This window comes from Misgurnus anguillicaudatus, chromosome 13, assembly GCF_027580225.2.
Source record: "Misgurnus anguillicaudatus chromosome 13, ASM2758022v2, whole genome shotgun sequence".
Lineage (NCBI taxonomy): Eukaryota > Metazoa > Chordata > Actinopteri > Cypriniformes > Cobitidae > Misgurnus > Misgurnus anguillicaudatus.
The window spans coordinates 17,833,325-17,854,706 of record NC_073349.2 but is presented as its reverse complement, the minus strand read 5'-3'; the positions used below and the strand labels follow the sequence as shown (position 1 = coordinate 17,854,706).

Sequence of the window (21,382 nt, the reverse complement as noted above, 5' to 3'; positions counted from 1 at the left end):
CAATGCCAAAACAGGATCATTCCAATGTATTTATATGTTCATCACATTTCGAAGAGAGTGACTTCATCAACTTCGGGGAGTACAGCAAAGGCTTCACGACACGGTTGCGGTTGAAGCCTGGAGCAGTACCATCGCGGCAGTGTACGGCCAGTGTCCAGCCTGTAAGTAAAACAATTATCTCAAGGAAATGCTATATTATACAGGTTTAATGCACTCGCTTGCCTAGCAGGTTTTATGTTGATTTGGACTATTCTAGCACTCGCTAGCCAAGCTAAGTTCATCCGATAAAGCTATAAATTAGTTGATAACAGGTGTTGCCAAGCTGTAATGTTACTAATGACGCAAAGCAAATTTTTTGCGAATGATATTATGAATTAAAAAAAATTCAGCACAATAGTACATCCTTGGCTAAGCACTGACGTGATTTACGAGACGCTGTTGCAAGCCATGATTACCTAAATGTAAATAACATAGCTATTCAGCGATTTTGTCGTTCTTAACAAACACAATTAAGTTGGTTAATCAAGAGTAAACCCTAATTTGAACAAGGATCTCATGCATGTTTTTATTGCATTTAGAGTTACATCCATGTAAGTTTTTTGGTCAGATTGTTTTTCACCACTTTTAGATTTCAGGACACGATTTGCTTTGCTTTATTAGTTGTTCTCTGCTAACATCGTCGTGTCGTGTCTTATGCCACAGAGCACATCGGGGACATCTTTCAGCCATGCCTTTTCACAAACAGACCCACCTAGTCTGTCATCTCGGGGGACTCAGCTATCAATGGGTACTCTACGACATCATGTCAAAAGCAGAGGTTAGTGATTTGTTTTGTATTTTTAAATTGTTCATGTGTGTAATAACTGCAGTTATGCAGTGTTGTAGTTGTGGCTGAAAAGATAATGGTTACTTGGTTCATAATCTATCAGACTTCAGAAATAGTGTTTGTTAATAAATAGTTAATTATTATGCCTTATTATGATCACTCATGTTTCGCAGACTACCCATAGTTTACACTCCTGAGGCAGTACTTTATGTAATCTGTCTGTTATTGTTATTTAAATTCTGTTACAAACAAGTAATATACAGCAATGTGCTTTAGGAACACAAACTACTGGCTGTTGTGAAAGTGTGAACATTGGCACAACCACATCAGATGCACCTTGGGGACCTCTGACCTCCACGCCAATCAAGGTTGCACATCCAAGGCCAGCTAAAAGAATCCGGTTAGAAGAAGAGGAGGAATATGACACCAGTCATTCAACAATTATCCCAGAACCACACGACTCAACATATGACCCAGCTAACTCTATGACAGATGTCACTGATGTGACAGACATGACAGATTCATCACAGCTTTTGTAAGTGCAATTGGCTTATTTTTTCATAGAAAGACAGACACTGTCAATGTCATATGAATGATTAAACTAACATAATGTTTTCATTGTTTATGTTACTCACAGTGACAGAACTAGATCTGGCTACAAAGACTCAAAGTTCATTGTTTTTGAGAAGTGCCTACTGGAGCTTTTTGAAACCTGTCCCATATGTAAACGGGTATCTGATGTGAGGCCACGCAGACGCGGCACCTTTTTGGCAGTTGACCAGATTTGTCATCACTGCAATTTTTTTCGACAGTGGAAAAGCCAACCTGTGATTGGGAGCTGCCCCACTGGAAACCTTCAACTGTCAGCAGCCATATATTTCACTGGCACTTCATTTTTCCAGTTACAAAAGGTATTGTTGTAGTACACTTTCAGCTGCATACCGTACAACACACACCCCAACACATCACGTGGACCCATTCGATTTTCTATATGTCTTCAGCTCTTAACTTGTTACATCTGTTAATACTTCAAACTTGGAAGTTTTTCAAAAGCTTGATGCCACGCCACACCAATCAGAGTTTGTGTTGTACAATGCCCTTTATCTCTTGACAAACAAAAGATGTGTTTTACTGATAATACCAATACTTTTGTAGGTATTTAAAGCCATGCACCTGAAAAGCATTGGACACTCCACATTCAGACGGCATGCTAGAAGTTACTTGGAGCCTGCCGTGATCCACAAATGGCATGCGTTCCAGGAATCTGAATTTGAGCACCTGAGGCAGAGACCAGTCAAAATTGGTGGAGACATGAGGGCAGACTCACCAGGTAAAGTTCTATATGAGATTTGATTACATGTCATATGTCACCCTGGCATGTTTAAAAACAATGCAAACAAATAGTGCTCATAACATCATGTTGATATTTGTAGGCCACTCAGCAAAATACGGTAGCTACAGTCTGATGAACCTGGAAAACAACAACATCATTGACATTCAACTTGTGCAGGTTAGTGGTGTTGTCATAGATGTTACATAAATGGGTATTTATGTCACAACACACATCAGTCTTGTAAATCATTATTTGTGGCTCCCTCTTTAAAGGTGCAGTGTGTAAATTTTTGCAGTTATCTAGTGGTAAGGTTGCGCATTGCAACTCAACAGCTCAGTCCACTGCTTATCCCTCGCTTTTAAAAAGCATAGAGAAGCTACGTTAGCTTAGGCTGCCTCTGCCCTCCTACGTGCTTCCGCTTAGTTTTCATTTCGCTTCAGCAGTACGTCTGGGACTGCTCTGTAGAGTTTCGTTTTCTCCTGCAAAAATCTGCAGGACCAATCAGCGAACAGATGGGGGTGGCTAATAACGATGACGTTGAGGTCGTGCGTCAGTTTGAGTTGTAGTTCAGTAATGGCAGTGGAGAAAGACGTGAGAAAATCTAATCGGTCCGTTGTTGCAAAACTGCCGAATATACAGAAGTTAAAGCCGGAGCAAGAACCAGGTTTGCTAAGTTTTGTTTGTCTGATTATTCTTACTTGTTGTTTCCGGCCGGTTTCGGTGGATGATATACGTCACGACCAAACGTTAGCGATTGGTTATGGCAGATTCAGAGTGACTCTGGGCAGATCCAATAGTTTTAAACTTCAACAGAGGACCCTCCTTAACGAAAGGAATGCTTTGCAATGGAGCGTGGCCAGACTCTGTACAAATGAAATGAATGTACGAGAGTCTGGTTGGACCAGGCTAACGTTAGCTACCACTGGACAAACATGTCATCGTCGGAGACAACTTAGTAAAAAAGTTTGTCCTTTAAGGGCTTCTGTAAAAATATGATGCCACTAAATGCCGACTTCCATGTAAGAGGACCCTCTGTGTATGTTGATAAAGACATCATATTCTAAGGTACTAAAAATCTAACGGTTCATTATGAAAGGTCTTTATACACCCCTGATAATATAGTTTTGTATAATATTTTGCATATCTGTCAAGAGATCCTTCTAAAAAAATTAAACACTGCACCTTTAACTGTCTCTCTCAAAAACACACAGACACACACATGTTGGTGTATGTGGTTTACGGGGACATTTCCTTAAACGCAATACATTTTATACTGTCCAAACTGTTATATTATTTTCCCCTAACCTACCCCAATCCCTAACCCCAATGTCATAAAAACCTGTTGCCAGTCTTTAATCTATGATAAACTACCATTTAGTATGTTTTTTTTTAGCTTTTCCGTTTATGGGGACACTGTCTGTGTCCCCATAAGCCACCCTTATAGCATAATAAACATGTCATTATACACTATTCATGTCCTCATAAACCGCATAGACACACACATATACAGACACACACACACACACACACACACACACACACACACACACACACACCTACACTACAAACCACCTACAATAACACTGAATGTGTTATTGTAGGTGGTTTGTAGTGTAGGTGTGTGTGTGTGTGTGTGTGTGCGTGTGTGTGTGTGTGTGTGTGTGTCTGTATATGTGTGTATCTATGCGGTTTATGAGGACATGAATAGTGTATAATGACATGTTTATCAGTGTTCTTCGTGTTTTGTGTCAAAGTACTGCAGCAAAGTTGTTTATGGCATATACTTTTTGTCTTTCTTTGTAACAAGAGCAATGAGGTTGGCGGGAGTCACAATATGGAAAAAGAGGGGCTAAAAAGAAGTCTCTCGCTTCTTGAATCCAAAGGTGTGGCTATTGAGTACATCGTCACGGATCGTCATCCTCAAATACAAAAATTTCTTAGAGAGCGCAGCACACAGCACTTCTATGACGTCTGGCACTTTGAAAAGGGTAAACCTTGTCTGTGTTACTTTCTATTCAAAATATAATTTGATTATCAACTTTATAATTAAGACATTGTCAAAACTACAATAGGTTTAGATTATAGAGTGTTTAGAAGTAAACAACTTATTTTGTTTATCAGATTAATTTTGATACCATCTATGTTGTTCATCAGGTCTGTCTAAGAAACTGGACAAAATTTCCAAAGACAAGGACTGTGCAGTTGTGAAGAAGTGGCAGCGTGGCATCAGAAACCATGTTTATTGGTGTGCAACCTCATCATCCACAGGGACAGAGAAGGTTGCAAAATGGACATCGGTTGTGAACCACATCCAAAACAAACACACCCACGACAATCCTGCTTTTCCAAAGTGTCTGCATCCAGTTCGCCAGACAAAAGATCATAAGAAATGGTTTCAACCAGGTGTGTACTCCTTCATTGTACATAATGTTCAAATTATTTTTGTTGTCATTCAGTTATTAATTGATGATATGTATTTAGGTTCCAAAGCCCTCTTCAAAGTTGAGAAGCTGTTGTCAAATAAGAGGGTCCTTACTGATGTGGAGAAGTTGAGCTCCAAGTACCAGACCTCAACATTGGAGGCCTTCCACAATATTGTTATACGCTTCACTCCAAAAAATGTTGTATTTCCATACATTGGCATGTTGTGCAGGTATGTTTTGTCGTATTAACACTCTATTACTATTTTGGTAAAAGGACAAAATATAGTAAACACGTGAATGGATATTAGAGCTTTGATTACCTATGTAACAATGTGAAAATTGACATTAAGGACATGATTAAACCTTTGCTATGTCATGCCTGAGTTATGTACACAACGACACCCTATACTTTCAGGTTGTACCTGGCAGCCATGCATTTTAACGAAAATGCAGGGCGTACCCAGGCCAGAACAACATCAGGGAAACTAAGATACAAGGTGTTATTTCCTAAGGCCAAAAAGGGAGCACACACCGTGAAGGCAATGAAAACACAGGCCACATACTGTAAGTTGTTCAACTAATAATTATTATTACAAATGGTCTGTACACAGTTATTTACATCATGTACATTTTTTTTCTAGGTTACATCTTCAACATGATGGCATTGCTTTTCGAGGACATAGTGCCCAACAACCAGCCATATGTGGAGGAGTTGCAGAAAGTTCCAGTCCCTGATACTCTGGCATCACAATATGAGCATCCTCCCCTTGAAGAAGCCATTGCTGCCTACGTATCTCGGTTCAGACAAGGGGAGGTCTAAATCCAACATACTGGCCTGCAGCGTCTGGGAACTCCCTACGGATACGCTGGACCACACAGGACGGAATGACCACACGAACCTTTCTCCCCAAATAGCCCCAGCACCAGCTGACAAAAGTTCGATATGCTAGGTGCCTGCAACGCCTGCCAAAAAGCAGAGGACATTGTCTTTGTAAATATGTTCATTGGAGAGAATCACTACACTGAGCGTGGTTTTGAACTACATTATTTGTTTTTGTATAAAATAATAAATATATCTTTGTTCTAAATGTTGTGCAGCTTTGTATGTGTAATATTACCATGGTCTACATTATATTATATATTACACTTACTTTTCATAACCCCTGACTCGCAAAGGGCCATAGTCTGCTCTGTATACGTTCATGGCATTTTGCAGAGAATAAATGTTTAGACAAACAGGTTCCAGCCCTGGGTGGAGAGTCATACATTGTATGGGGGTAATAGTTTGTCCAAGTCGTCTTGCTACCTGTAGAGTCAGATGTAGGAGGAGTAATGACAATCGACTTGAAATATATCTAAAAAGTAGCCTTATCACCTAAAGCAGCACTTTTGTCTATATTACCGGTGGTGTTTCCCTGCAGCACACATTTTCTACTTCTGTGGGCATTCTGACACAATTCCCGCACGTGCACCTGATAAAGCAAAAGGTAGGTCAGGTTTTTTTGCGAGCCAGAACTTATAAGGCTAATACATTGGTATACATTCGGCATTTATGTAAGGGATCATTTTAAATTTGATATAATAAGATTATTTTCCGACGGTGCGAGGCAACGTTTAGGCTGACTTTTACCTTCAATGGAATTACATCGCGATAATTGATCTCTCGCAAAATAATATGAATTAAAAGCACAAAATCCGTTGCCATTCACTGCGGTTATATATAGACTTAACAGACCCATATGTGAATGGAACTTAATGCAGCATTCTAAAGAAAATGCAGGCATCGTATTGAAAGTCAGAAGACAATTGCCACGAAAACATTTTATTATGTTTCAAAATGCTTGATGGTTTACTATTACCATTCAGATACATCCATGGCCAAACGAGCTGGTTGTGGTTCTTCTGGTGCTTCTGTCTCCTCTTCAGATTCAGGGTCATAAATATATGGCAATATACCTGAAGAAGCCATTATGCCGCAATTACAGACAACTGTAAACTAAGTTCCTCTTGCCTAGACTACCTATTGCGCTGAGTGAATAACCATGCTCTCGCATCCTTGCGGTTAGCCAATCGGAGTCAAGCAGCTTAGCTCATTGAATATTAATGAGAACAGGCACAAATCGAGCTGAGTCTTCCTGCAGGATTTCTATACCACGCTAGAATGGCTTGAAACAAGGTAAACAAGGCATTTTTTTCACAAAAACGGTTACAGCGTCCATGGTAAACTTCAGACTTTACTACAATAGCAATAAAATACGTGTGGCAGGGCCTCTTTAAAACACGCCCCATATTCACAGCCCAATGGAGCGGTATCAGACTCAAATTCTGACTAGAATTTTGAGTATGACAAGGTCAGGCTACATAATTTTATCATTAAAGCATAAATGATGCTTTTAATGATTAAATCTTTATTTTATGCATTTGTGCATAAGCTTTTTATGCATTTGTGCATAAGCTTTAAAATAAACTAGAACTGGAAAAATAAAAAGACTGGAAATGAAATTGAATTTGTTAGAGGAAAATATCTCACAGGGTTCTCTTCCATCAAGCTTATGAAACTCACTGTCTCTGTTTGTAACAGAGGTGACATCCTAAAATTCATACAGTATACAGTACAATGATATGGATGTAACATCGGAGCCCATAAACAAGGAAAAGCTGTGACCCCAGGCTATTTATTTTCTTCTCATTCCTATTATCTTTTTAGTATCCGTTTCTTAGATTCATCTGATGCATCACACAACCCTGAGTAACTCACACTGACATTAACAGAGCCGTTTCTAATGTTCCAGCACCAGAACACAATCTTCTATATCAATCGTCAGTCCTTCGTTCTCAATATATCTACATCTACAATGTTTTTTCTCATTTCCTCATAAGCTGCACTCTCACAGTGACCTTATTCAGCGCCACAGATTTCTTTCATTTTGGAAACGAATCGTGTCTTTGCAAACGTACCAATGACACAGTGACCCAGCTGTATTTCTCTCAGAGGACAACAGGTAGCAGATGAGACCGCGTCAGCCGCAGGAACAAAACACCGACATGCTCACAGCTTCAAAGTACAGACACGTGTGCCCACATAGCGCATCTGCTATTGATTATCACGAGGAGAGATCCATTTAACGTTTCCCACTGTGGGAATCTATACTACACTGTAAAACACACTCCTGTCTGCACTGTTTGGGAGAGAAAACTGTGCTAAAGATAAAAAGCAAAAAGACAAAGGAAGAGTGACGGAAGTGACAGAACCAGAAACTGAGACAAAGCTCAACATCAAACCAAATGCAGGTGTCCAAAACACAATGCTTTGCTCATCAAAACTAAGTATCCTCCCCTGCATGAAAGGCAGCCGGCCTGGCTCAGGTCCGCCACCGAGCTTTTGATGTTTAATTAATGTTCTGTTTGTGGAATATGCAAATATAGATACACGTATTATAAAAAAACATACTGTAACTTGCCACCAGCGAAAGCCTGAGAGGACCGAAACGTTTACTTTGTCAGAAATAATAAAATAAATATAGGAGAAGACAGTGCTATGCCTCTTTACATGTTAATTTATGCATCTTTCGCTGAAGACCAGAAAACAATCCTAATGAGTCAGAAACTAATAGTGAAGAGAAAAGAAAGAAAGTGAGAAGGAGAGGAATGCATCCAGCTCCATAGTTATCTTATATGTATTGCCAGAGAGTAGGACATGCATAGCACTGGGAATAAATCGGAGATATTTCTGTACCATTAAAATGTGTTTGAATTCTGATCTCTGCCAAAACAGCCCTGAATTTACTTCCACTGCTCATAATTAAAATGCTGCCCAGATTCTGTTTTTTCTTTTAGGCATATCTGCCTTGAGAATTTTTAAATGTGTCGTCCATATTTGGCTTACAGCGGAGAGTGAAGTCCAAAGTTTATATTGGTGGTCTTTAAAAAGTATTCTTGTAAGCAAGTTAAAACTTATAATTAGGCAATATTAGGCACACAAACAAGATTTTGCTTTTATATAACAGGTAGACAAACAAGATGGTTGAACAATAAATGACCTGTTCATGAAAATTGTTATGAATAAAGGCAAAGTAAGATACAGATGCTAAAACATCAGTGCATACAAGCACTGTTAGGCCGGTGACACACTGGATGCATGGCGTGAGCGTGGCCTTAATGCTGCGTCTCAGTTGCGTGGCAGCTGTGTTGCGGTTTTTGTCTCTTTACACACCAGAACCGTGCCTGGCGCGCTGTAGGTGACATAGGGGGAGGCCGCCGACAGACCAGGCTCTTGTCTTCATGACAACAATTTAAACTTTTTGACACACCTACATCTTCCAAAATCCGAAAAATGGGTATGTTAAGCATAAATATAAAGCCTACTGATAAAAGACACCGCCAACAGTATTGACAGCAAAATAGACTATGTTTGACAGGTGCAATATTTGAAAATCGATAATTATTTATTTATTTTTTAAATTACATTTATATTCAGATTTGTGTCAACCTATAGACGTTCAAACATCAAAATGTCATTAATTAATATGTATTTGTGTACAAATGACATATAAACATTTTCCTATTCTATTTTGCCTGGAAACGCTTCCAACACACTTGCGTTTCTCGTGAAAAATAGGCGTCGGTTTTATTTCTAGCACCTAAGACACGCGTCTCTCGCAGGCAGTCTGCAAGCTCTAACCTGTTAACATGGGAGCTGAATTAAAAACGGACACGCCATGGGGCTGAGACGCTTACGCCACGCATCCAGTGTGTCACCGGCCTTATGCCACCTGCCCAATCACATTAGAGGACTAGAACCACAAGATTTTAATCATTTTTTCTGTCCACTCCAGTTCAACTTAGAGATTATTCTGTACAATGAACAACAAAGTGTGTACAAAAGAATTGCAAGCTTTCTAAAGCTGGAACTATAGTTTATCTTTGTAAGCGTATGCCAGCGTACGTTACGTGCACAGTCGAATGCACAGCCTCGCAAAGCAGAGTTCATTTGACTCGAACGTGTACATACTGTAGATGTTGGACGCATGAACGTGTACGTAGGTGTTGGACGCATGAACGTGTACATAGGTGTTGGAAGCATGAACGTGTACATAGGTGTTGGACGCATCCAATACCTCTACTGGCCTACAGCATTCCCCGCCAACGTTTTTGGTGCCAGCCAGCGGCAGCATTTTTTATGATTTCCAGAAAATGTTCTACTTTAAATATATAATCATACAATACATCAAATAAAAAAAGAACAGACCCTCTACTCTCAAACAACAACAACAACAAAAAGTTTCATCCTACCTTAATTTGTTCTCTTTTTATCACCTCTCAAATATGGGTAGGTTTCTTCAAAACTACCAAATTTTGAGCAAAAAGCTGAGATAATTGCGTGATTGTGAATGACTTTGATAGAGATCAGATTCGGTGCGATCTTCAAAACATACACAGAGTTTGAACCGTTTGCCCTAAGGAAATACTTCCGGGTTTTATGAGTAGGGTAAGAGCGCCACCTGGTTGATAATAGTGGAAATAGGGATTGCTGGAAAAACTAATTGGCAGGGAAGCGTTTTCTCTTAATTAATGAGTAAACTCGTCAGTGGCGGGAAAAGAGTTAAGTAGGTCTAACTGGGTGACGCCATAAGTTAAAACTAATGTAAACATCTTTGTACATTTTCATGGTATAGTTGTATAATTGAGGGTAATTCCTGACCTCTTCACACTTCAAATCTCCCAATAAGGCCTCTGTTGTCTACTGTATGTAGCTGGCGCGCATTCCAGTCCTCTTTGTTTATGCAGTTTATTACCATCTACCTTGTGAATTCCCCCCCCCCCCCCCTTACCACCTTGTGGATAAAATAATTACTGCTGAAAAAAGAAATATGCATGTGCGCATTACAAAAATCAGGCGGTGTGCGTAAAGTACGCATGTACGATTTTGATGACGAAATTGCATGGTACTGCACGCGGACCCTCGCAATCGCATAAAAATGGACCATACTCCAGCCTTCAGCCAGTGTAAAGGCCCAAGTAAAGTTATTTTTATGCACGTACTGTACGCATAAGTCACGCATGAATCTACAGAATAATGTAGTATGTAGCCCAAGAAATCACGAATAAACTTTGCAAGTCGACTGTGTGTGTACATTGGTGTACACGTAAAAAACATACTTAATATTTTTGTCTTGTTTTCAGTAAAAAGTATAAAAAAAATTATTAAATTACGATGTATTTACTTGATAAGCAAAACGACCCAGGAAAACAAGTCTAGTTTTTAAGAAACAAGCAAAAAATCTGCCAATGGAGTAAGAAAATTTTTCTTGATTTAAGTGTTTAAGAAAAAAGTTAACTTATTTCAAGTCAAGATATTTTTTCTTACCCCATTGGGAATTTTTTTGCTTGTTTTAAGCACTAATTTACATAAAATTTATATTTTTTATAAGTTTATAAAAACTAGACTTATTTTCCTAGGTCATTTTGTTCATCAAGAAAATACATTATTTTTACTGAAAACATAACGTATTTAAAGATAAAATAAAGAACGTATTTTTTTTGCAGTGCAGCAGTACCAACCTAGTGGGGCTGAATGCATGCATATGCATCCATGCAAACAGGTATTAAGAAAACAACGGAGGTCAGAAATAAGGGCACAAGGAGTCAAAAGTATTGGAAATATAGCTCTTTGATCTCACTTTTACTGCAAGTGACAATAGCACCATAAGGACTAAAGCTGCAGGGACATCCACCATCACACAAAGACACAAAAAGAGAAAAATAGAGGAACAGGGGTAGAGGTGGAATGAAGACATCAAACCAGCCCTTTGAGGGCCACCTGAAGGAGACCTACAGAATCCCAAAAAGAAAGGTCAGAGGTTGAACTCTTCCCCGCTCTCAACGAGTGGTGCGTCCGACAGCAGCCCTGAGCAGACGTCACACGGACAAAGACAGACAGAGAGACACACTGGAACAGAAAAAACACGGTTTAAAGACAGCCAAAAAAGCACATAAAAGGGACAGAGGGGGGGAAATGACGAGACAGTTGAACATGGACGGGCTGGCGTGAAGGACTGGAGGCAGTGGAGGGATGAGGATATGAATGAAACATGAAGTCAGTGTTTCATGTGTCATCGGAGCTGATGGCAGAATGAGAGCGCCATGGCGATGAAGGAGAATGAGCACCTTCCACAAGAGTTTCCCAGCAGCACACACTCAAACACGCAAAAAACAAGCAGTACAGACACCAGATATACGATTCCAATTAAATAATAGATACGTTCGTCTTATCAGTGTTGGGGAAGCTGCATAGAAATGGATTTAAAGTGTTAAACTACAATCAAACTAGAAAAATAGTTAGTCACGTGTATATTAAATCTACTTACAGCTTAAATTGTTGTGCATGGACTCATATCAGTTAATTATTGATCCGTTCAAACAAACACTTCATTAGAACGAATCAGACTTTAGGATGAATCGATTCACTTAACTGAGTGGGAGTTTGATTTTCCCTCAGCTTGCTAAGCAGTTAAATGTGCAAACAAGATAACATTCAACATTTTTGACTATAGTACGAAGCAATTTGTATAGAAATGTGCTCCCCAACACTGTTTCTCAATCAGAAACGTGAAACACCTGTATGGCGGGATAGGTGGAGCCATCCCACAATTCCCCTCAGTTTCACACTCACCACACGGCCCTTGCTGTTTAACGGGAATGTCTGTCTTTGTCCGGCACTCTTGGAGTTTCCTCTCGCAGTCGTTGATGTACGTCTTGCCGTCCTTTCCGCACAATGGCTTGTACGTGCCGTCGCATTGTATTGGATCGCAGGAACACCGATACTCTCCGTCTTCCAGCAAACACACGGCACTGAACTTACAGCCACTCGGGCATCTCCCTGTAGATAAGAAACATACATGCGTCAACAACGTGACGAATGCTAGTTATCATCCCCGTGCTAATTGACACTGACTGGAGACATCTTTTTCTACATCGCTTAATCAGATGTCGGATATTGACTCGCTCGAGGGTTTTGAATTCATTACTGTGCCTTATTATTTAATCAATTATCAAATTCCATTCAGATTGATTTGGGGTGTTTTTCCAATGGTAGTTGCGCTAAGCTGTCACAGACGGGCCGTGGCGGCGTGTAATTACAGCAGCCTTTCATCTGTTCGAAAAATTAAGAGATGTATTATGCTATTGTACAATCTGAGCTTGATTTATGTTTGATTGCATTATTCAACCTGTTTTTTATTTTTTAAATGTGACATACATACTGATGAGAGAGGGAGATGCTTTACATTAGTTTGTGTTATATGACATTTGCAACGTTTTTTATTTATTTACAAGTAAACCAAATATATATATATGCAATGCAAAGGTCATGGGGTTGATCCCAAGGAACATATAGAATGATAAAAATGTTTAAATTGAATGCACGGTGGTCACTTTGGATAAAAATGCATGGTCTAGATCAGTGGTTCTCAAACTTTTTTAGCGTGCGGCCCCCCTTGTGTACCATGCATGTCTTCGCGCCCCCCCCCAAAGAAAATTTATGACAAATTTGTTCTAAAATGTAACATTTGAATTAAACAAAACATATAAAATTATTCAAAGTAGTGCTGTTGGTTAGTAGCCTTATTTTTTTGTTTAATTACACAGAATTCATGATAAATTAATGTATTTTATAAAATCTAATAAAACTGGGGCCCCCCTGGCACCATCTCGCGGCCCCCGGCCCCCAGTTTGAGAACCACTGGTCTAGATGACATCAGCCAAAACACACGGTCATGTATCTCAATTGGTAGCGCATTGCATTAGCAACACAGAAGTCACGGGTTTGGTCCCAGAGACAACATGATCTCACAAAGTTCTTTGGTTTGGTCATGGAATATTTTGCTCATTTATCCGTGTCATTGTCATGGATCTCCGCATTTTTCAGTGCCCGTACCACGAGCTTTCTTTTCCGTGTCAGTTTCACGTATTGGTTACTCAATTGTTTTTCCTACACATCAAAAAATGATTTTCAAGAAAAAAAATCTTAGTATTTCTGTCTTGTTTTCAGTAAAATATCTAAAAATTCTTAAATTAACATGTATTTTTCTTGATGAGCAAAACGACCCAAGAATATAAGTCTAGTTTTTAGACCTAAATATCAAATTTAAGTGATTTTGTGCATAAAATAAGCAAAAAAATCTGCCAATGGGGTAAGCAAATTGTTCTTGAATTTAGTGTATTGGCAATTTTTTTTATTTCTGGTCTAAAGACTAGACTTATTTTCTTGGGTCGTTTTGCTCACCAAGAAAAAGCATCTTAGGCTACGCTTACATGGAAACAATCTGAAAAGAAACGTTGCGTTGCGTTATCACTTTTTATTCCGCGTTTATACGAGCATTTTGAGGGGGAAATCTGCGTGCATATGGTAACGCAAAAGTGTGTGATATTCTATGTAGTGTGCACTTCAGGCGGCTAGGTGGCAATGTGAAGCACTGACACACAACAACACCAAGTCCGTGTGCCTGCGTACAACCTTCTTCCTGGTTCTCCCAGGTCTCGTCCAAAGCCGTCTGGTTTGCCTCCGATGAATTGGCGCATCAACAGTTTCACTGAGGTAATTAATGCGCCTTCTCTGATCAGTAATACTTGCTGTGAATAATTCGTACAACTGCTGGAAAGACTTTTATATTTATCAGAGCTGCTATAGCAACTTGAAGGTCTGACGTATGGAAATAATCCGACATGTTTGTTGTTATTTTCCTAAACCGGCGCATGCCTGTGACGTAAACGCGTACGCGACGAGAGCCACCATGAGCAGACTTAGCGACGGTAGATCGTTTTTAAGATTTCCACTCTGGAGGATGGTTTCACTTTTTTGTGTTTTAAGCCCCCAAAACGCTGTTGCCGTGAAAACGAAACGCACATCCGATAAAATATTTTTACGTTTCCACCCTCAAGCGTTCTCGTGTAAACAGGCCCTTAATTTAAGAATGTTTTGATATTTTTACTTTTTTTTTTTAAAGACAAACATACTAAGAAATTTTTTTCTTGAAATTTTCGCGTAGGTTTGGGGTTAGATTTGGAGTTTGGGTTAGGATGTCACTTTAACTATTGGTTTATAAAAAAAATTCGGATTTTTAAACAATTGTCGCCTGACCTTAGGGTTTGGATGTCATTTTATGGTACAGAAAGTCATTTTAACCCCAAACCTACGCCAAAATGGTAAGAAAATAGGAAAAACAATTGAGTAACCAATACGTTAAACTGACACGGAAAAGAAAGTCTGTGGTATGGGCACGGAAAAATGTAGAGATCCGTGACAATGACACGGATAAATTAGCAAAATATTCTATGACTATAACACGGAAATTCGTGAGATCAGGTTGCCCAGAGAACACATACAGGACTGATATAAATGTGTAAATTGAGTATAGTTGCTTTGGATAAAAGCGTCTACCAAAAGTGCAAATGTAAAATTTCTACTAAACATATCTTAGGGTGGAGGAAGTATTTCTGTGATAGTGTGTAGTGTACTAATGAATTACATGTACAGCATGACCATGAATGTGTATTTAAAGAGCAAGCGGGGTCAATTTTTAATTTTATTTAAACTATAAAGTGGATATGTGTCTAAAACACACATAAACGCACACACAAAAGACAGTTTATTAGTGCATGGGAGGAGTTGTTTTTTAATTAAGTACTGATTTGTTGTATCCCGAACACATGCTAACAGCAAATCTGGAAATCTCACACTCTACGATATTCATTTGAGACAGCTGCTATCATGTCTTGAGTTACACCCACACACACGAACAGATACACAGACACAGATCTCTGTACTGGGACTCACAACAGTGGTACACAAACAACAACACAATCGCTCAAGGCACGGATGCTGCTCAAACACGCGTGTATTAAGTCACCGTGCGCGCACTATCACAGCCGAGCACGCACTGTCTTTGCGTCTTGCCACGGGGCTTCGGAGCGAAGCAGGGCCGATCTTTTCATCACTCGCGATGATACAGTCCTGCCACAATACACCTGCCAGAGCCCGACGGGCAAATTGGATTTGTGGAGATTGGTATCTTGCAAGCATGACAGTACTGCTAACCGGACTTAATTTGTCCAGAGCCTCCGCACCACAGCCATGACAAAATAAATCAAAAGCGGCCACAGGGCTCCTTTATCAGAAGCAAGCACGAGCTCCCGTGAGGTGATGCCGTCCCCGATTTGGGTGAAACTCCCTTCCTCTTTGCAATTGCCCAAGGAGACCTTCTTGAGCTTCAAGTTGTTCTGCAAAGCGGTGTTCTTCATTTCGCATTCACTCTTGTAGGTTTTCCCGTCACTGGCGCAGATGGTCGTGTCAGGTGGGCAGGCATCGGGCGTGGCGAAGGTGGTCTGCTTGTAGGTCTTCGGGTCCACCCGACAGCCCCTGCTCGAGCTATCGCTGCAAGGGTCTGAGATAACCAACAAAATCAGAATAAAAAACATTTATTGCAACAAAACGTCTGAATGTGTATGTTAACTGAACGTCTCATCTGAACAATTAGGTAACACTTTTTTTAAGTGGACTATCAAAATAAAGTTAAAACACACTTTGAGGCCTTTTACCATATTGAATTTAGACTACAAGATTTCCAGCTAAAAACATATCCTTTACTTTCTTTTAACAAATATTGTTTGTTGAAATGAAAAAAAAAACTGATGCACACTATCTGGTTCCGGCAAGAAATCAGTCACCATGTTTCAAAGCACATCTCACATTTTGTGTTGAACTTTCCATTAGGCACAGCTTTTACAAACTTCAAATTTTTTGAGAAAGATGTTCAAGATCTTCAAGCCACTACTGATGGAGCTGTTGTTAACAGCATGTCATTTACTGAGTAGAAATAGTGAAATATGAAAAGATAAGGGTGACAGCTGATGGGTGTACGGGCCCCCGGGGGCTCCGGGGCCCGGCCCTGGCAAGATCACACATAATTGTAATAGAAATGCCATGATGGCTATTGAAATAATTGTGACAGTTTCGCCTGCCTCCACACTTTTCAGAAACAAGACGACACAATGGACTTATCAGTCGGTGTCGCTCTAAGACAATGCCAAGCCGCGAGCAAGTCACGTAATCACAGAAGAAGAGAAAGAAGCGCGGGGAGAGAAAAAAAGACGAGAGACGCTGAAAGCGGACAGAGGAAATTAGACAAGAATGACGAGCGTAAAGACAAAACACATAAACAAAACAAAGACCAAGAGGAGAGGAAGAATCACAGGCGAATAAAGAGATAAAAGAACCGGGTACAGAATAATCGGGAAATGAAGACAAAGCAACAGAGATAGAAAGACATCACGGAAAGCAAACAACAAGCAGAATGATTCTAAGGCCCTAAGCTAAAAATAAAGATAGGCCTGGACATAAAAGCACAGAGAACGCAGCAGTAATGCGGGAAGTGTTGATGCCAGGTCAAGGATTGGTATATACTAACACAATAACAGGACGGCTCACAGGGGGAGAATATGGAACCAGACCAAAAGGTTCTTAGTACAATGCGGGCAGCGACTCCAACAACATCGCCACGCAAGCCAGCCATTACCAGTGGAGAAACCATTAGCTCCCATTAAGAGAGCCAGCATTCTGTGTATGCCATGCAGGGGTGGCTGTAATTAACCAAACACACTGAGCCCCGCTTCAACAGAGACCCTCCATTAGTGTAACCCCTCTATCTGTGTATCTGATACTCCTTGGCCAAGACCTTAATAATAAATGTGCTGAAGGAATACTAGTTTCACGCCCGCCGACAGGGGGGGACAAACGGGTCTGTTGTCCCGGGCCCAGGGTGGGGGTGGGCCCAGAGGGGGGCCCAGAACTGGAACCTATGGAATAATTGTTAAAAATAAAGAAAATATTTTATTCATTTGATTTGAAGTTCAGTACGCTCAAAATGTCCGGTCAGACTCAGCACAAGTTCGGTGCTCAGAAAATAAAAGAAAAGAAGAAAATATAGGCCTTATAGAGGAAAATAGAATTCCTAATTCTCCCCATTAGGAATCTGTGACCGCAGATATAGTCACTGCATCGCGTGTGTTTTGAAGTATGTGCTGTTTGCTGTGAGGCTTTTATGAGAGAAAGCACAAACTATTTAATATTTAATGTGTAAAACTTGAATTTGAAATAAAACTTACCGCGGAGAAGATAATGAGATGAGATCTCTATTGCTAAGTGACGCGACAATTATTTATTATTTCAAATCCGTTTACAAGATAAATATAAATTGTTAAACAGATGAAATTATCTTGATATAGGCTACATTCATAATGAGAAGCCTTTTCTTTTTACTGTTACACTGACAGTAATATATGTATTTTATATAAAACTCTTATCTGTTGGTTCATGTTGGTCCAGTTTAATTCAGGGTAATCCTTTAATAAAATGTAATTATAAAATATTTTATTGTTTTGTAATATTCACAGCGCACATTCTCTCAAATAAATGTGCTTAATGTGCTTAAAACATGTTTAATTATTCTGCAAAATTCGCATAGATTTTGCAAAAGAAATCCGCAGAAATAGCAAAAAATAACTCCTTGCACAGATTCCTTATACAGCTGTACTACTCTTGCAGCAATTAAAGCAGTTCAGATTTGTTTTAAATGGCAAAATAGTTATATTTCTTTTTTTTATTTACATTTTAGAGTATTTTTGTTTGTTCCAACAAGCGGTTAGCAGCCGACAGCAAGTTGACGACATGTTTGATGAATTGAACTCTCAAATCAACACTTCACTTGTCTATAATAACAACTACATAAAATATATATTTTCAGCATATCACAGTGTTAGTTTAAACGTTTATTATCTACACACACTATTTTTTAAAAGCGGGGGCAGGTTGCTCTGCTGCTCGCAGCTGCAACGGGGGCAGAAATATAAAAATGAAAAGGGCTATAGCTACAAAACGAAACGAAATAAACATGAAACCGAATGAACATGCAACCTGCTTACAACTTCGCTATGCATATATAGATTATGTATTGGATGCTGTTTGCATAGATTATGCGCAGTATCCAAGGTTTTAGTCCTCCATTAATATTTTTTCCCGGTGCGCTGCGGTACTGCTGTTAAATACGCAACAGCTGCATTGTAAATTTGTGGCTGGCTGTGCTTATAGCGGACTCGTGCTATAGGTTAAAAGTCTTACTACGTTTGTTTTGCAATCATCGTCTGTCAAAATGTTATTTTAATTAAATTGAAAAATATAAAAAGACGGAGAAGCCTAAATAAGCTCGAGGTCCGCCCGCGTATCAGCTGTGAGGTTAAAATTGGCCGAAACCCGACCTGAGGGGTGTAAAAAGGTCGGGTCGGGCTTGGGCTGAAATGCAGGGCTCTACCCTCAGTCGCATTCATTGAGAAAAATGCAATGCATGCTCATCATGAAAGCTCTTTACAAAATAATATCCCTCTGGGCTTTTGGTTCAAAGGCGTGCATGTTTGGAGAAATTTTGATTGAGTTTATATGTTTACTTCAAATTTCTAAAGAGAGGAGTAATATTTATTCAATTTTTAGTCCAAACACGGCATAATATTAGCTGAAGTTGTTTTACTGATATTTCCAATAGTCTGTTCATAATTCATACGTGATTATGATATTTTGTGTCAGTATACAGTGTCAGTACACTGAAAAAAAATATTCATTGAATTTAATCAGTTTTTTAAGGTAAGTGGTTGCAATCAATTTATTTAAGCTACATTTAAACAAAAGTTTTATATTTTATTTTACTTTACTAATCTTTTTTGTTTAAATGTAGCTTAAATAAATTGATTGCAACCGCTTATCTTAAAAAATTGATTAAATTCAATGAATATTTTTTTCAGTGTACTACATCTAGTGGTGAGGTTGCAAATTGCAACCAACGGCTCAATCCACTCACCCCTCGCTTTTGAAACGCATAGAGAAGCTACAGTAGCCACCACCGGTAAAACATGTCATCGTCAGAGACAACTTAGTAAAAAAAGTTTGTCCGTTAAAGGTTTCTGTAGAAACATGGCGACACAAAATGGCGACCTCCACGTAAGGGGACCCTCTGTGTATGTAGATAAAAACTTCTCATTCTAATGTAATAAAAACATAACGGTTATTTATAAAAAGGTCTTTATACACCCCTGATAATATAGTTTTGTATATTATTTTGCATTTCTGTCAAGAGATCCTTCAAAAATTACACACTGCACCTTTAACTAAATGTTTTATACAATGTATAATATGCAATATTCGTGGGTCCTGAATCTGATAATGCCAAATGTCTTGTTACCAGTAAAAAGTAAGGGGTGGGGGGCCCTCTAAGATTATCTTGTCCCGGGCCCAGGCAAGACTGTCAGCTGGCCTGCTAGTTTTATGGGATTTTATACAAAGCTGGTATCAAAATGTGCTTGAAATAGCCACATGTGCTGCTGGTCACATATCTGTACATTTTAAGTAGCATACATATGAAGAGTTTGGTTCCAAAACACGATAAATGCCAAAATGAGTTACTGCCAAAATCAGTATTGTATCTGGTAAGTATTAAAGGACAAGTTCGGTATTTTACACTTAAAGCCCGTTTTCAGATTGTTTATGATGAAATAGAACGGTTTTGCCTGAAATTTCGACATATGCGGCTGCCCAGAGAATTTTTGGGTGTTTGTGTTTCAGCTCCTACCTTTACAATGGGTTTAATGGTGCACTTGAACAATCCTTCCTAAAATGCATTAAACTTTCGTTTACAAAGACGTGAAACTCACCGAGCGGTCAGGGGTGTTCACTGATATGCTCACACAAAAATCGCTGCAAAATACGCATTCCAACAGGCTTTATCGTAGTATTTGCCAACTCCATTGACTTGTATTAGTTGTGCTGTGAGGTACGGTATTACTCCGCGCCGGGAACTTTGTTTCTATTCTTGCAATTGGCAATGGCGGATTAGCGCCACCAACTGGGCTGGAGTGTCTGTTATTCAAGCTCTAAGCAGAAGAATGTACGGGTGTGGGGCGTTTGGAAAAATAGGTCCACAAGTTAACAACGAATGCTAAAACACCTGTTGGAAAGCATCTTTTAACGCGATTTCTGTGTGAGCATACCACTGAACACCCCTGACCACTCGATAAGTTTCACGTCTTTGTAAACGAAAGTTTAATGCATTTAAGAAAGGATTGTTCCAGTGCACCATTAAACCCATTGTAAAGGTAGGAGCTGAAACACAAACACCCAAAAATTCTCGGGGCAGCCGCAAATGTCGAAATTTCAGTCAAAACCATTCTATTTCATCATAAACAATCAGAAAACAGGGCTTTAAGTGTAAAATACCGAACTTGTCCTTTAAAAAGTAAAATCTTAATTTTACGCAAAATCCAATATCTGCCGTGTTATTCTGTCACCTTTTCTCCCTTTTTCCCAAAACACGATAAACGCCACTCCTCCTTCTCTGCAGAATAGAGACAGAGCGCAGCGCGTCATAACCTGAAAACCACGCCCACCGGGGGGGGGGCAATCCAACCGTCTCCATTGACTTAAAGTTATAACTACATAATATAACTACTATGAAAAGTTGCCTGTTTCCACTTTCGTGTCTTTAAAAGCTCGTTTTTTGAGGTCGACAGCTTATAAAAACTTATTTATGGGTTTTTGGCTGGCTTGTTAGCTGTACACCTTGTCACACAGCAGCTTTTAGGTATTATTTTGTTTTTAAGTTTAATCTGTAAATAAGTTTTTATAAGCTGTCGACCCCAAAAAACGAGCGTTTAAAGACACAAAAGTGGAAACCGGCAACTTTTCATAGTAGTTATATTAGT

The 21,382-nt window shown here is 39.4% G+C and overlaps 2 protein-coding genes and 1 long non-coding RNA gene across 14 annotated transcripts in view; 1 reads left to right on the top strand and 2 right to left on the bottom strand.

Moving 5' to 3' along the window:
• agrn (agrin) overlaps window positions 1–21,382 on the bottom strand; it is a 329,502-nt gene that overhangs the window by 116,257 nt on the left and 191,863 nt on the right. For all 12 annotated transcript variants that reach the window (XM_073875244.1, XM_073875252.1, XM_073875243.1 and 9 more), the window contains 2 exons: window positions 15,813–16,023; window positions 12,255–12,463 (listed from right to left, as the gene is read on the bottom strand). In XM_073875244.1, coding sequence (XP_073731345.1) covers window positions 12,255–12,463; window positions 15,813–16,023 — 420 coding nt within the window. The remainder of the gene's footprint in view (window positions 1–12,254; window positions 12,464–15,812; window positions 16,024–21,382) is intronic.
• Window positions 412–5,402, top strand: LOC129414783 (uncharacterized). Its single transcript, XM_055168895.2, has 10 exons — window positions 412–817; window positions 1,103–1,361; window positions 1,464–1,737; window positions 1,982–2,156; window positions 2,260–2,336; window positions 3,967–4,147; window positions 4,314–4,562; window positions 4,641–4,812; window positions 4,998–5,146; window positions 5,224–5,402. Exons 1-10 carry the CDS (start codon window positions 694–696, stop codon window positions 5,400–5,402), a joined length of 1,839 nt encoding a protein of 612 aa, XP_055024870.2. The 5' UTR covers window positions 412–693.
• Window positions 5,148–6,306, bottom strand: LOC129414784 (uncharacterized). Its single transcript, XR_008634533.2, has 3 exons — window positions 5,985–6,306; window positions 5,734–5,888; window positions 5,148–5,545 (listed from the first exon to the last, which is right to left on the bottom strand). It is a non-coding gene; the product is annotated as an uncharacterized lncRNA (long non-coding RNA).